The sequence below is a fragment of the Boleophthalmus pectinirostris genome, unplaced genomic scaffold (genome assembly GCF_026225935.1).
Source record: "Boleophthalmus pectinirostris isolate CB_2022bp ecotype Guang Dong unplaced genomic scaffold, ASM2622593v1 HiC_scaffold_11, whole genome shotgun sequence".
Classification (NCBI taxonomy): domain Eukaryota; kingdom Metazoa; phylum Chordata; class Actinopteri; order Gobiiformes; family Gobiidae; genus Boleophthalmus; species Boleophthalmus pectinirostris.
The window spans coordinates 8,827,406-8,841,138 of record NW_026570994.1 but is presented as its reverse complement, the minus strand read 5'-3'; the positions used below and the strand labels follow the sequence as shown (position 1 = coordinate 8,841,138).

At 38.2% G+C, this 13,733-nt stretch overlaps 1 protein-coding gene across 2 annotated transcripts in view; it reads right to left on the bottom strand.

Moving 5' to 3' along the window:
- The window catches only part of LOC110153259 (FERM, ARHGEF and pleckstrin domain-containing protein 1-like), a 56,929-nt gene that overhangs the window by 6,103 nt on the left and 37,093 nt on the right, over positions 1-13,733 (bottom strand). Inside the window, exons 8-23 of one of the 2 annotated variants that reach the window (XM_020917141.2) lie at positions 12,880-13,027; positions 12,160-12,255; positions 11,918-12,084; positions 11,705-11,773; positions 11,447-11,522; positions 10,442-10,619; positions 6,245-6,447; positions 5,617-5,706; positions 3,771-3,904; positions 2,691-2,772; positions 2,178-2,239; positions 1,927-2,102; positions 1,624-1,754; positions 541-609; positions 345-434; positions 178-260 (exon numbers count right to left, since the gene is read on the bottom strand). In XM_020917141.2, the coding sequence (XP_020772800.2) occupies positions 178-260; positions 345-434; positions 541-609; positions 1,624-1,754; positions 1,927-2,102; positions 2,178-2,239; positions 2,691-2,772; positions 3,771-3,904; positions 5,617-5,706; positions 6,245-6,447; positions 10,442-10,619; positions 11,447-11,522; positions 11,705-11,773; positions 11,918-12,084; positions 12,160-12,255; positions 12,880-13,027 (1,854 nt within the window). The remainder of the gene's footprint in view (positions 1-177; positions 261-344; positions 435-540; positions 610-1,623; positions 1,755-1,926; positions 2,103-2,177; positions 2,240-2,690; positions 2,773-3,770; positions 3,905-5,616; positions 5,707-6,244; positions 6,448-10,441; positions 10,620-11,446; positions 11,523-11,704; positions 11,774-11,917; positions 12,085-12,159; positions 12,256-12,879; positions 13,028-13,733) is intronic. The other variant, XM_055165141.1, reaches the window with a different exon arrangement.

Here is a 13,733-nt window from a genome sequence, read left to right as displayed (position 1 = left end):
AACTTTAATGAATATGACCTATATCAATATTTCAAAGTGTTTTCCTAAGACACCCACTGCTCTCATTTATAATTCATAACATGCACTTCTTGGTATATTAGTCTTTTAGTCATTCACGGTGAAAGTGAATATAAAACAGTCACATTGTATTTTTGTAAAAGGACTTTGATACTTTACCTTGCAGCTACTACCACTGACTGTCTCTGCCCAAACAACGTGAACGAATGAGGCACTCCCCATTCTTCTTCACTTTCACGGATCTGAAAAACAAAATTAAAACAAACGAATTAACACCAAAATTTGTTATAAAATAGGTTCATTATGAGGATTTGGAATGGGGTTACCGTCATTCCATAGAGGGGTAACTGTCCGTGGACTTTAAACTGATTGGCTGCGGTCATCCCACGACTGGTGTAGACTAAGCAATCACTGAACTGGATAGAAGACAAAAGGGAGGTTATAATCTTGTCAACACCAATATTTCATCAAGTGTTGCCGGGTAGAAAAAGAGAAGGAGAGAGAGAAAGGGAGATATTGTACCAGGAAAAACATGCGCTGTTGTAGGCCCTTCCCTGATAGTTTGCTGAGGCAGCCAAGCCGGATGAACTCCTGCAAGTCAAGCAGAAATGTGATCTGTGTTAGATCGTTATTTACAAGGTTATAAGGGACACAATGGGAGAAGACTGACACTTTTAACAGTTTTAATGGAATTCAATAATCAGTCAAATACTCATTTAACCATGTTGTACTTTACGCAATAATTGTAAATATGAAACAGTGTGTAAAGTGCAAAAGAGGTTTTTTGTTTTTTTTTTTGGTGGTGGGTCCAAAATGTTCTTTAATCAATGGAGATGTACAAATACTTTTAGCCAATTATTACCGTATTTTCCCCACTATAGGGCGCACTCTTAAGCCTCCAATCCCATCAAAAAATGACTGCGTGCCCCGCAATCCAGAGCGCCCTATACACGAATCCACTCAGGTGTCCCAGCACGACTTCAGTAAACTACAAAGCTGCACCACCCGCAGCGCACGCAAACACGCATGGAGCAAACAGCGACCGCGCAGCCACACTCATCACTCCAAGCGGACGAGGAATGGAACGGAGGAACGAACTGAAAAAGCGAGTGCAATGTGCCACTTCTAGCCACAACTGAACAACTGAGTCACTGAGAACACGCCAACAATCCAGCGGTCCCAGACAGCACCCTCCCTACACGTCAAAATTGAACAAAGCCGAGAGTCACCGTGAACGCGCCAAACAAAGTCCGACTGACCCATCTAACTGTGTTTCGTTTAAAGTCCGGTGCGGTTTATTTGTGAAAAAAGTTCCAAAGTAGTCCATCCCATGACAGTGCAGTCCTTATAATCCACCTAATAGTGCGGAAAATGCGGTAATATGCCTGCAATTGAATACATAAAAGCACAGTACAGTGTATTGGTTATTACACAAAATTACAAAAAAATAATCATTTAAATATATAGATGTACATTAAAAATGCCTTAACGTTTGTTTTGGCATCTAAGTCCTGTCGTAGTCTTGATCTAGTCGAATTTAGTTCCGGGTTCAGTCCAAGTTTGGCCCCAGTTTTAATATGAGGTGTCTTGACATTTTGCACTTACCCTTCCAGGTATAGCCAGGATGTCAATGCCCGTCAGATCTTTCCTCAGCTCGAGAAGCTTCTGGAAGTTCTCCATCTTCATCATGGTGCCCTGAAGTTGCAACACCATTTCGGAGATCTCTGCCAGGGCCGCTGCGTTGTGACAAAAACAAATTATAATGTTGCGCTCGTCTCCATGGGGATAGACACATTTAATGCCACACTGTGCAACAGGCAAAGCAGTAAAAACTCTATGGAAAAAAGCAACACTTTCCTCCACCAAAAAAGTATCATATTACATTTTTAAAGTCAGTCTGTTTCTCACCTCTGCAGTCCCTGAAGTCTTCATGCGTGGGCGGGTAGTGCTTACAAAGTCTTTCCAGGATGAGTTTGTAGTGAAGAAGGCGGTGCAGGGGTCGAAGGAGGAAGACATTGAACGGAAGGTAGCATACACGCTGTTGCTCAAACTCTCTACATAACGTCTCCACTTTACGCACAGATCTAAAATAAAGAAAAATAAATGTTAAAATGGTCAGCAAATTCTGTTAAAATTTTGCTTAATTTAATGGCACCTACCGACACAGCTTCTCCAGTTCAACCAGGCATTCGGAATGTTTTTGAAGATGGACAGTAAGTTGCTAAACACAAAAAATTACATTTTGTAAATTTGTATTTGCAAATAACTTGAAGTGTTTTTTTTTTTTTTCTATTTATTACTTGTTTTAGTGGGATAATATAAGTGGTAAATATTCTGTAATAGTTTTAGATCAGTAAAGTGGCAGTTTGTGGGAAAACTTTAAAAAGAAAAATACAAAAATACAGGAAGTAGCGGTGTATTGAAAAGGAATACCTCTACTTATGTCTTACGTGTTTATTAAATTCTATACAAAATAAAGGGACAATTTGAACAGAAGTAAGGCATTTTTCTGACAGTTTAAACCTTGATTTGACAAAATAAAGATGTTGCAATTTGTTTTTAAAGTCGAACAATAACTATTGAGCAAATTTTACAAGTTTTGGCCCTTGTTTAGATTATGGTTGCTGGGTTACAGTTATGAAATTACCTGTACTTAAGCAAAAAGTACTTACCCGTAAGCCCTGGATATTTTTTAAAAGAATATCTCCTATCCTCTGGTAATCTCCTTTAATATGGGCATTGGATCGACCCTCCCTGAAACGACAAGGGGGAAACGTTGCAGTTGCGTGCAGTTGCCAGCAGATGTCAGAGCAGAGCTAAAGTTCACGCACTCACGTCTGGATTCAATTCTAACAAACCATTCATTTTACCAGAATGCATTTGGGCGACATCCAAGAGTGATTTTATGGAGCCTTATAATTCAGGTTCATCATGATAATTACAAAACTGTTTTCGTTTAGTATAATTGTTTTTGTGCAGTATTGTTGCCATGGGTTCAAGGCAACACTGTTTTACTTTACTATAATGGAAGAAGTAGATATGAACAAGTTATCTATGCTAATATCAATATAGGCCGCGCAATCATAAAATAGATACTATGTCACAGATAAATACATTTTAAAGATATAGTATGTCACTTTTTGGAGGTCGCACATCAGCTGTATGATTCCATGGAAATCTAAAGTTAAAATACTTACTTAAAATACCATATTTTGGAACATTTCTCCATGACAATAGATACATTTTTGTACCATAATGTGGAAGATTATAGCCAAAGATACAACATTTCCATGGAAACAAGCAGGAGGAGTCAGGTTTGTGGAGATGCAAGCCCATTTTTCAGAACTATAACAACTATAGCACACTTAAAATGTTTAGTTTAGTGTTTTTCGGCCTAAAATGTTATGGCAATCTATGACCTACTGAACAAATTTTGGAATATAGTCATTTTTCTTTATATATTGTTTATAGAACAAGACAAATATCATCAGTTGAATATCAGACCGTTCTATGCTTTGTCACTCAACATTAGAAGCTAGAAGCTGTTTGCTCTTACAATTCATTCATTGTTTATTGTTGGCGTCAAAGTCATCACCTCCTCCTATTTGAACAGCTGCTGGAACAATACAGCTGATACAACAAAACAAAGTAACATGTGGGTCTATACGTCCCACTGGTAATAAAGACATACGATTTCACAATTTTGCTAGTTTTAATAATATAATATGCAAATTTCAAAGTATTTTACAAACCATTGTGCAAGTCTCTGCTCCACTTCCTTCAGAAATCCCTCGTGGAACTTGTAGACGGGTTCGTAATTGGCCAAGATAAGGTTCTTGACTGAATTTGAGAAGGCTTCGTCATTTGCTACTGCATTCTGGAAAGACTAAAGGAGACAAAAAAGCCAATTAAAATAAACAAACGAAAAAAATACTACAATACTTGCAAATATTCTAAGAAGCTAAGCATGAAAAGGAAATTCTAGTGTTTGTTTTGTTTGTTTTTTACCAATTGAATTCAACCAGCCACACCCTAAAAGCAACACATTAGTGAAGGTCTATTAAACAAATTGACGCTAGCTTGTCTTGATGTCTACCCAGCTGTTCACATAAAGAAGGGATGGGGAGATAGAAGCAGAGATGGAGAAAGGGGAGGTGGGTGTTGGTTTTTTGTGGTGCCAGCCAAAGAAAATATTTAAGAGGGTTTTTAACTGCATCAGACACGCCTTCCTCCCACATCAAAGACAGCTGTGGAAACTACTGTTGCAAAAAATAACAGCTGACTTGAAGAAAAGGAAAGAAAAATGCCATATAAGACGGCCCGTGTAGCAAGGTGTTCCTGTTTACTATGGAGTGCTGGGGTCAGAGGTCAAGGTCAAAGCTCGCTGTAAAGATGTAAGGCCCTAAAGGTGTCCCTGTTGGTGGTCTAGTAGTTCATCTCTGGTTAATGACAAGATAATAGTGGTACTAAGAAGAGTAAGGGAGTACAATAGCTCATAAAATATTCAGTGGATTTTAGGCTTTTTTGCATTTTTTTAAGGCCTGTATCAAATCATTTTCAAATAATTTTTTACATTTGTCTTATCCCAGAACAGATATGTTGTAAAAGCATTGTTAGCATGCTAGTTATTAGTCTCCGTTGGTCTCTAAACATTGTGAAAAGCAATTAAAAACTCATTGTGATGAATTATTAGGATGTCCGTAACGCACAAGGTAAGTGAGAAAAAACTTTGGATCACTGCAAACTGTTGAAAATGAAATAATTCGTTTTCACGTTTTTTAAACAGAACAAATCAGGTACAGCGCCTTGAGGTTTAGGGAGAAATGATTCATTAAAATGGTGCCAGACTGCCAAGCTACAAACACAGCGCCAAAGTTACATTATAATTTATAAATGCTAATTAATTGATACACCCGTCAAAACAGCATTCAAGGTTAATGTGTTTTTTACATGCGAAAACAGGAGAGTCATTAAGCAGGGGTGCTATTATAATGATGGATCATCAAAAATTCAGAAAATGGTTCCCTTGCTCTAACTAAAACACGGTACACTGTGTCGACGGTGTTTTAATAGTATTCTGTACTGTTCTAGTTCTTGGCATTTTAGAACAAACTAGGTATATTTGCAGCTTTGCGTTCGATTTGCGTGCTGCTTCTAGTGGTCACTGCAATTCAAGTACTATGTGACATCACACAGGACTTCCCAGATTACAATCAGGTGTTCACAAACATTTCACAATCATAAATTCAAAGTTTAAATTGCACTCAAAAATTAAGCAAGAGAGTTACTGCTGCTTACTTCAAAATTGAAATCACAATATGGGTCCATAAATGTAAAAAATAAAAACTTTGTTATTGTAAACTGTATAGTCTACTACTAGAATAAACTAAAATTAAGGGCATCCAAGTCCAAGTTTAGTTTAGTCCACAAAAACCTTATAATCACACTCTTTGAAATGTTAAACCCCAAGTGCACATTCTTGGCTTTTTATCCTACATTAACTTCTGTGCACAGTTGTATAGTCGCAGTCTTGGCTCCACAGAAAAGATTTCAGAATGTGTTAAAAACGGCATTGACACTGGACATTTTTCTTTTTACCTCAGTGACGACTTGCAGGTCTTTGAGGTAGGTCCGCTCGGTGGTTAGCAGTTCTTTGGCGATGAAGTACGCCTTGTCTGTGGGAAACTTCTGGACAAAAATGAAGAAGTTAGTTACCAGAAAGATTTTTAAAAGTGCATATGACAGGTTTTCATGTTTTTCTAATTATTACTTGGTTTGGTGGGATAGTAATTGTGGTAAAATTTATCATAGTTTCACATCAAGTTGTAATTTGTGGGGGAAAAAAAGTTGAGAGGAAAAGTACAAAAATACAAGAAGTAGAGTTGAGTTCCAAAATAAAAAATTCCATCCAAAATCCAGGAACAATTTACACACAAGGAACAGTGTGTATGACAGTTTAAAAAATCATATAATAAAATAAAAGTGTTGTCATTTATTTTTATTAGTCTTATCATAACTACTGTGCAATTGACCCTTGATAACATTATGGTTGCTAGGTAACAATTACAAAATTACCACAGCCTATGTCAAATTAGTTGCACACGTCCAGCCAGGAAGTCAAATAATAAACTTCACCTATCTGTTATTTATGTTTTGGTGAAATTAGTAGTCTAACCTAACCTGTCATAAGCACTTTAGATCTTCTGTGACATTCCACACCACCCACCTTTCTCCTGGCTTCCTCCTCATCCTCGTTGCGGACATAGCCAGCTTCGGTAAGTAGCGGGCTGGTGAGGGGAGACAGCTGGCGGGCGTCTGGGCTTTGTGGCACAGAACCGTGGATGTTGCCATCTTGCCCGTTCACCGGAGCAGTACCGTTAACAGCCACGTGGGGGCTTCCCAGGGGAGAGTCCTCTGAACCTGGGCTGCCTGGGGGGAGGAGAGAGAAGGAAAATGAGGAAAACATAAATCAGATGTAGCGGAGAAGTAGAGAAGTACTACGAGGCTAAGTGACTAGTATGAGATCTACACATCTACGTTTTAGAGTTGATTTATGGGCCCAAACTATGCAACCATAATGTTTCCCACAGGTTATGACAAGTCATTATAAAATGTATAGAACAGAAATAAGCAGTAATAAAAAGCTAGTAATGTTGAGCAGCAGTTTAAAGTAGTTGGAAGTAAGAATGCAAGGATTCAGTAAACACAAACATATCAAGAAATTAGTCAGAAATTAAAAAGTGAAAAAGTAAAATATCAGTTTTGATCTGAGTTTTTTTGTTTGTTTTGTTATGACATTAATACTATGTACTAGCTATTTTTTGTTACTTATTGGGTGTACACCACCTAAGACCCAGAGGTGATAAGTTTGAGAAACTTGTCTTCATTACTGTCATTTTAATTTGATCCAAACTAAATAATTGGATATTCTACACAGTTTTACAATACTGTGGTATGGCAGGTATACTGTATTCTGAAGATTTCTTATAATGGACTTTTTAGGGAAATCACAGCCTTATATGGTTTTAACAGTAAACATAACATGAACAAAAACACAAATGTGACAAAAGATTATATTGTTTAATAGAACCTAGTTCTACCCAGCTACCAATACTACAAGATGGGCTACAATGTACTAGATTAGAACTTCATACTTGCCCTTCTTTCCACAGAGTCCACTGTTACACACCAAACGGGATCATGGGTATAACCATGGCAACCACTGAGTGCAGATCTGTGATGGGTGCTATAAAAAAAACTCACCACGGCACAAAAACTACAATACCACCACTACTACTACCAATACTAATATTACAAAAACACAAACCAACAAACAGAGATGGAAATATGGCAAATGCACACACGATCTAGTCTATGACGCTACTCTACGACACACAACGATGGATGGGATGAATATTCAATTTCGTCAACAATAAAATCTGTAATTCACATAGACTTTTATTGATACTAGTGCTCACAATCAGTTACAGGAAGGTGAGGAAAGTAGAAACAGAAAATAAAGTGTTTGAAAAGAAGAAATTTGCAGTGTTAAAAGGGTGCCGCCATTTTAGTGGTATCACAATCTATTATGCGCATTTTAAAAGCCTTATTAATGTTCAAACTTCATTAAAAATTCACATTATAAGTTTGTACAGTGCGATAATGTTACACAATGGTAGTGAGTTGCAACAAGTGACAGCCAATGGAAGCAAAACAAGGCATTTCCAACTCATGACGTTTACCATAATGAAACAATGCTTTGACAGTTATTGAAATATTTCCTTCAAATTCATTATTAACTTTCAAAATACAGAATTTCCAACAATACGTGTGCCAGTCAAAATTTGCCTTTTCAAGTTGGATTGGCCATGTTTTGTCCTTATGCGAGTGTCAACCATGCTCAAATGGCTTCCCAATACAAAATTCAATTAGTGTGAAGAATTTTTTTGTTACAGATGTTTATGAAGTCATTTGAGTCAATCCAAAGTGAGACAGAGAAAGAAAATAAAGGACAACAGTCAGTTTATAACATGCATTTAGTGAAACAATAATAGTGAAAGGTTAGCAGTTTTGCCCCACCAACATGCTTCAAAACGGTGCATTTGGAAAGCAGCAAGAAAGCAGTGCAGAAGTGACATAGACCTGTGATGACAAATAAAAGTTCATTTTTATATAAGAAATTTGCTAAATAAAGAGTGCTTAAAGATATAGAAAAATAACAGAACACATTCCTAGTCATTGTGTAGTGAATCAAAACAAGTTTGCTATTTACAATTCTCACATTTTCAAATACAGGCTATTCTAAACCCGATTGTATCGCTAAAAATAAATGACTAATACATAGATATGGTTCTGCTAGTCTAGGTTGTGTAGGTGTATAGCAGTCAAAGCCAAGCCAAGCAAAGCAGACGTTATGAATGACCACATGTCAACAAAATGGCTGGCATGTCAGATCGTGTTGCGTTTAGTGTTTTGTGCAAAACAAAACAAAAAAAAGTAATGAAAAAAAAAAAGTATCATGCACATTTAGTACAAGTGGTAGGTACAAAAAAATACAGCTAAATCTTGCCATTCAAATATATGGGAAGCAATGTTTTGTTCTTGTCCTGGTCGTAAGTGTAAAAAATCTATAAAATGTTGCTACCACAAATTACAGTGCAACTTTGCCCAATACAGATAGAAAAGCTTAAGAAAGTGCTATGAAACAAAGAACATGAAAATCAGACGAGCTCCTAGTTAAGAACTGTCCTTCCATAAATCCAGAATAGCATTTTAAATCTACAAGTACAAGCATTTCCTAAGAGCAACTGCCTAGAAAAAGGGATGAAACCGCTAAACCCTGAACAACAAACCTTCAAAGCATTCCCTCTCCAGCTATATTAAAGCCATTCCTTTACAAAGGACATCAAATACATATTAAATAATTACAAATGCTAGTCAAAAATCTTAGAAAACTGCACTAACGCTAAAAGTTATAAATACCTAAACTACATAATCATTTTTATCCATCCAAAATTGTATTGCCAACATCTACACAATTTACACATTTCTGTTATGGCACAAGTGGGTGGATTATGATTTAAAATTTTATACAAAAAATCATGCTAAATAACACTATCTAAATAAAATAGTGTTAGAATAAAATGCTGAGAATTGTATCTGAAAAAAATAATCTTGCTAGTATTTTTAAATTCGCAAACACATTCTAGTTTGTTGAAACCGCTACGACTGTACAAAGCAAATCCAGCTAGACCTTTTCAACAACTGAAAAGCTGACCTCCGATATCTTCCTCATTAAACCTGTAACACCCCTCCTCTTCCTCTCCATCCTCTCCCTCGTCCAACTGCATACTCGCAAAAGAAAACTTGCTATTTACCACCGGAGACGAATTGATTCCGTTTGAATTGACCGAATTCATAGAACTTACTGCGCCTGGGTTTCCGTACATAAGGGGTTGACTGTAGATGCTGCTTCCTGTGTCTGAATCGCCATCGCTAGTATCTGTACCACTGCTCGTCGACCCATCTATCATTTGAACGGGTTGATTGTTGTTTGACTGCTTCCCTTGGCGACCGAACATGCGCTGGACAGTATTGGATCGAACCTGACCTGGCACCCTTAGGTTCGCCTTGTGATTCCCATTTATGAGCATTTTGCGTTCCAAGGGAGCCGAATTTGGAGTTTGGGTCAAGATATGCTGCGCGTGAACTGGTGTCGAAGTTATCTGGCTAAGAATGAACGGATCGGTATCGGAACGGTTGCGCATGTTGTTATTGTTAAGCGCCATATGCGGCCGATTGGACAGGATTGGCGAATAGCTGCCGTAATGGTTGAGTTGTGGCAATGGGGGAGGGGTCAAAGGTTTTGGGATGTTTGGCGTTTCCATGGGGACAACACCGGGGCGTTTACTAAAATAATGCCCGCCGTCATCCCAGCGTGGAGGCGTGCGCGGCTGGTTGGTTGTCATTTCGTGGCTTAGCGAACTGGTGCGCGGGTGGAAACTGCTGATGATGGGGCTAGAGCACTGGCTACGAGTTCCTGTGCCTAGAGGTCGACCTAACGCAACTCCCCTAATATCTCTTCCTTGGAAAATCTCATCCAACAACGTGCTATGGAGAGGGACGCGACCATGGAATGAGCTACCGTTTGGTACAACCTCGTCATCATCGGGTAGCTCATGGGCAAACTTGCTAGGCGACTGACCATTGTTTCTCATCAAACCCTGATTGGTGTGGTAGAACCCATTCACCGCGCCAAAAAGACCGCCGACCTGCCCCGCGTTTTGCTGTGTGCCATAGTCCTCGTTGCAGTGCCCCCTAGTGGCCCGACTGCTTTTCTTCACGTCACATTCGCTGTCTATGTCGCTGCAGTCTATGTAAGGGATAGAGGAGCTGCTGCCTTTGTTAGCCCTGCAGGATGGACCTGGATTAAGGAGGTGCTGGTCCGGCGCCGACCCGTTGCCGTGGTGATTTGGCGGTTTGGACGGTGCCAGGAAGTCGTGGAATCCGTTGTTGTTGGTCACCGCGATCTGCTGGCTGCCATTCAGTTCGGATAGTCTGGTGGAGTCGGTCTGGTCCGCTAGCGGGATGGACATCGCACTCTGCAAAAGACACACCATATAGTATGCAATGAGTTTTACACTGCTACAAAATTAAGCATTTTTTACTAAAGGATTAACTGGGATATTAGCTATTATGGCATGTCTAAAAACTGTTGAACAGGAAGTTAACTTTTATTCCTGGAATTGTAAAAAGTATTTAAAATGTGAGAGCGTAAACAAATTAACTAAAGAGTTTCCCCATGGTCAGACAGCATAACATTTGCAAAACTGATGTACACAGAGTTTGGAACTGTGACTGTCATTGTCTAAGAGAAGTACTACATACACCAATGACGTTAATTTGGTTTTCTGATAATTTATGTTATGTTTTCATACCTGACAGTTTCGACTGTTCACTAGCGGTCTTCCTCAGAGTTTAAAGAGGCAATGGAAATACAGAAATGTGCCCACGGGACTATAAACCGGGACGAGGGGGCTTTTATACTCTCACACACCTGAGATACGAGCCTAAGGAAGTCGGACTGCAGATAGAAATGTCATCCTACCTCCACCAGTACGAAGACAGCGCCAAAAAATTGGAAAAATCAGCTGATCAGACATGTCACAGCCACCTCATGTGACCACTCTGAGGAAGACCGCTAATGAGCAGTCGAAATTGTCAGGTATGAAAACACTCTTGGTCTGACAAAAGAACCTAATAACAGAGCTACATACAAGTATTCTCAAAGCAATATTATTACTGAAGTTGGTATTTTAGGTAGATAAATATTCACTTTCAAGGTAAAAGGATACATTAAAAAGAAAGAACGTGATGAAAAAAAAGACAATTTCAATATCACCATCTGTTGCTGTTTAAATGTCATTACCTCTCTTGGCACTTGTGACCTGAATGAGGAGGACTGGGAGGGCACGGCGCTATTGGACAGAATCTTACTGTGCTTCCTGGGGCGAGACAAATACAACAGCTGTGGTCAGAGCGAGTTCAGCCAGTCAGAAAACAAACTTTATTACTGGTCTGGGCTCATCGCACTAATTGGAGCTGATTGGTTACGGCCCAGACTGCATTAGGGGAAATTGGGCAAATGGAAAATGTTACGCAAGTTGCCCATTTAATGCTGTTTTACCTTTCAAATGGGATCTTCTTAACATCGGAGTCTTTAACGTAATCAATGATCTGCTTTTGGGTTCGACCACTATAAAAAAAAAAAAAGCAACAGTTAGTTAACAAAGTAGGAAAAAACATGTATAAAAATAATAAAAGTAAAATACAAAAAAATATGTTTACATTAAAATGAAATCAAATTGAATAAAATAATAGAGAAGTTAATAAATTTTACCTGAAGCGGAAAGAGGACCCTCTCGTAAAAAGAATAGGCTTGGGTTTGGGTTTTGGCTCCTCAAAAAGTCTGAAGAAAGCATGATATTCTACACAAATCTTCCAGAAAATTTTACAGCAATCCCGGCTGGCCATGGCAAACTCCAGAGTGTCATGGTGGGCATTTTGCTACATAAAAACACATGAAATTGTGTAATTTATGGTAAATACAAGGGAACATTTTAAAAGACGCTATTGACTTACAGCGGGGTCTGCTCTCAGCTTGATAAGAAACCTTTTGCGTTTGAAGCTGAGTTTGCGAATCCTGGACCAATTGAACGCATTTATTTTCAGGTACCCCTAAAAAGAAAAAAAGTTACATATTTACAAGAAGGATTTGGCTGTTTACAATGAATTTCCATCCACATGCTCTTTTGATTAACAAACTGCTGATCGCAACATTATGCAGTAGGATCTGGGAAGACTGTAAAACTTAATTGTCCAAAATGCTTCATCAGCTATTTTTTTTTTCCAAGGCAGAGAATATTGCAGAAAATGAGAAAATATATGGTAAATCTATGCTGATGGACATAATGAGGTCACTGTGGTCAAATCTCCCCAACACCAGTTCATTAAAATAGCCTTTACTTGACTCTATATACTCGACCTGTAGCCTTTAGTTGTTATGGTAGGAAGCAAGACTTAAAAATAGCATTGCTTTAACACCTAGAAGTGCTAAAGCTACACTGTAAAAGCTATGTGATAAATTCCAATGACAATTTTATCTTGGAGAGGTGGCACATAACTAACTGGACAATTTTGCTTAAGTATTACATTACAAAGTTAAATTACAAGTTAAATTTACAGAATAAAGGTGGAAATAGCAAAAGTAGTAGTAGCAGATAAATAACTACAATATTAATCTTATCTGTACTTGGAAATATTGATTAAAGATTCTAAAATTCAATAATTTTAAAATTTTACCTGGAAAACTAGCACCCCGGTGTGAGCCACTGACAGGTTAAGCTTAGTCCCCTCTCTGTCCTTCGCCGGGTGTAGACGAATGCCATACATCTCCAAACGCCGGGCAATTTCCAGCAGTTGGTAGTCTGATTCAGCGGGTGTCTGCCCACTGTGGAAATAATCAATATTATACTTTGACCACTGGCATGAAAATGATAGCAGAAACTGAAAGTCTGATGAGATTTTAATTCAATCTTGCTTTGAGTAGTTTAATGAGACTATATTGTAAAGTTTTAATTGGTTTAGAATTTTGTGATTTTCTGGTCTAGAATTTTTTGACTCTCTGCTTTTCAAAGAATTATTTCACTCCGTTCAGTTCACTTATTTTGAAGGATATCTGAGAAAAATATACTGAAACTTGTCAAAATTTACCTTGAAAAAAAAAGACCAAATATCTAGTACAAACAACAAAAAATTCATTGATCAAAACTCTAGAAATTCAGACCTAAATTAAGAACTCATTCCAATAAAAACAACTCAAATTAAGATAGCAGATTCAAGTCGTTTTAAGTCATGTACTGATTTTTGCAGTGTACCAAGAAGAACTGTGCATTTCAGGAAACGTTGAGCTAAATTAAGTGGTGGTAAAAGCAACAAATCGTCTAACAATAAAAATAACAGAATCAGATGGCAGGGGTGAAAAATTAGCCACAAAAGCAGCGTGTTTCCCCTCGAAATCTGAAAATGGCTTCCTGTTTCCTGTATAGGCAGCTGAATGAGCCACTTCCTTCCCATGTAGGGCGAGATGGAGGTTTTTTGTGGTTCACAGCGGGGAAGCCATCAAAGCAGCCACAAAGTTACCGCTGTGTGATAGA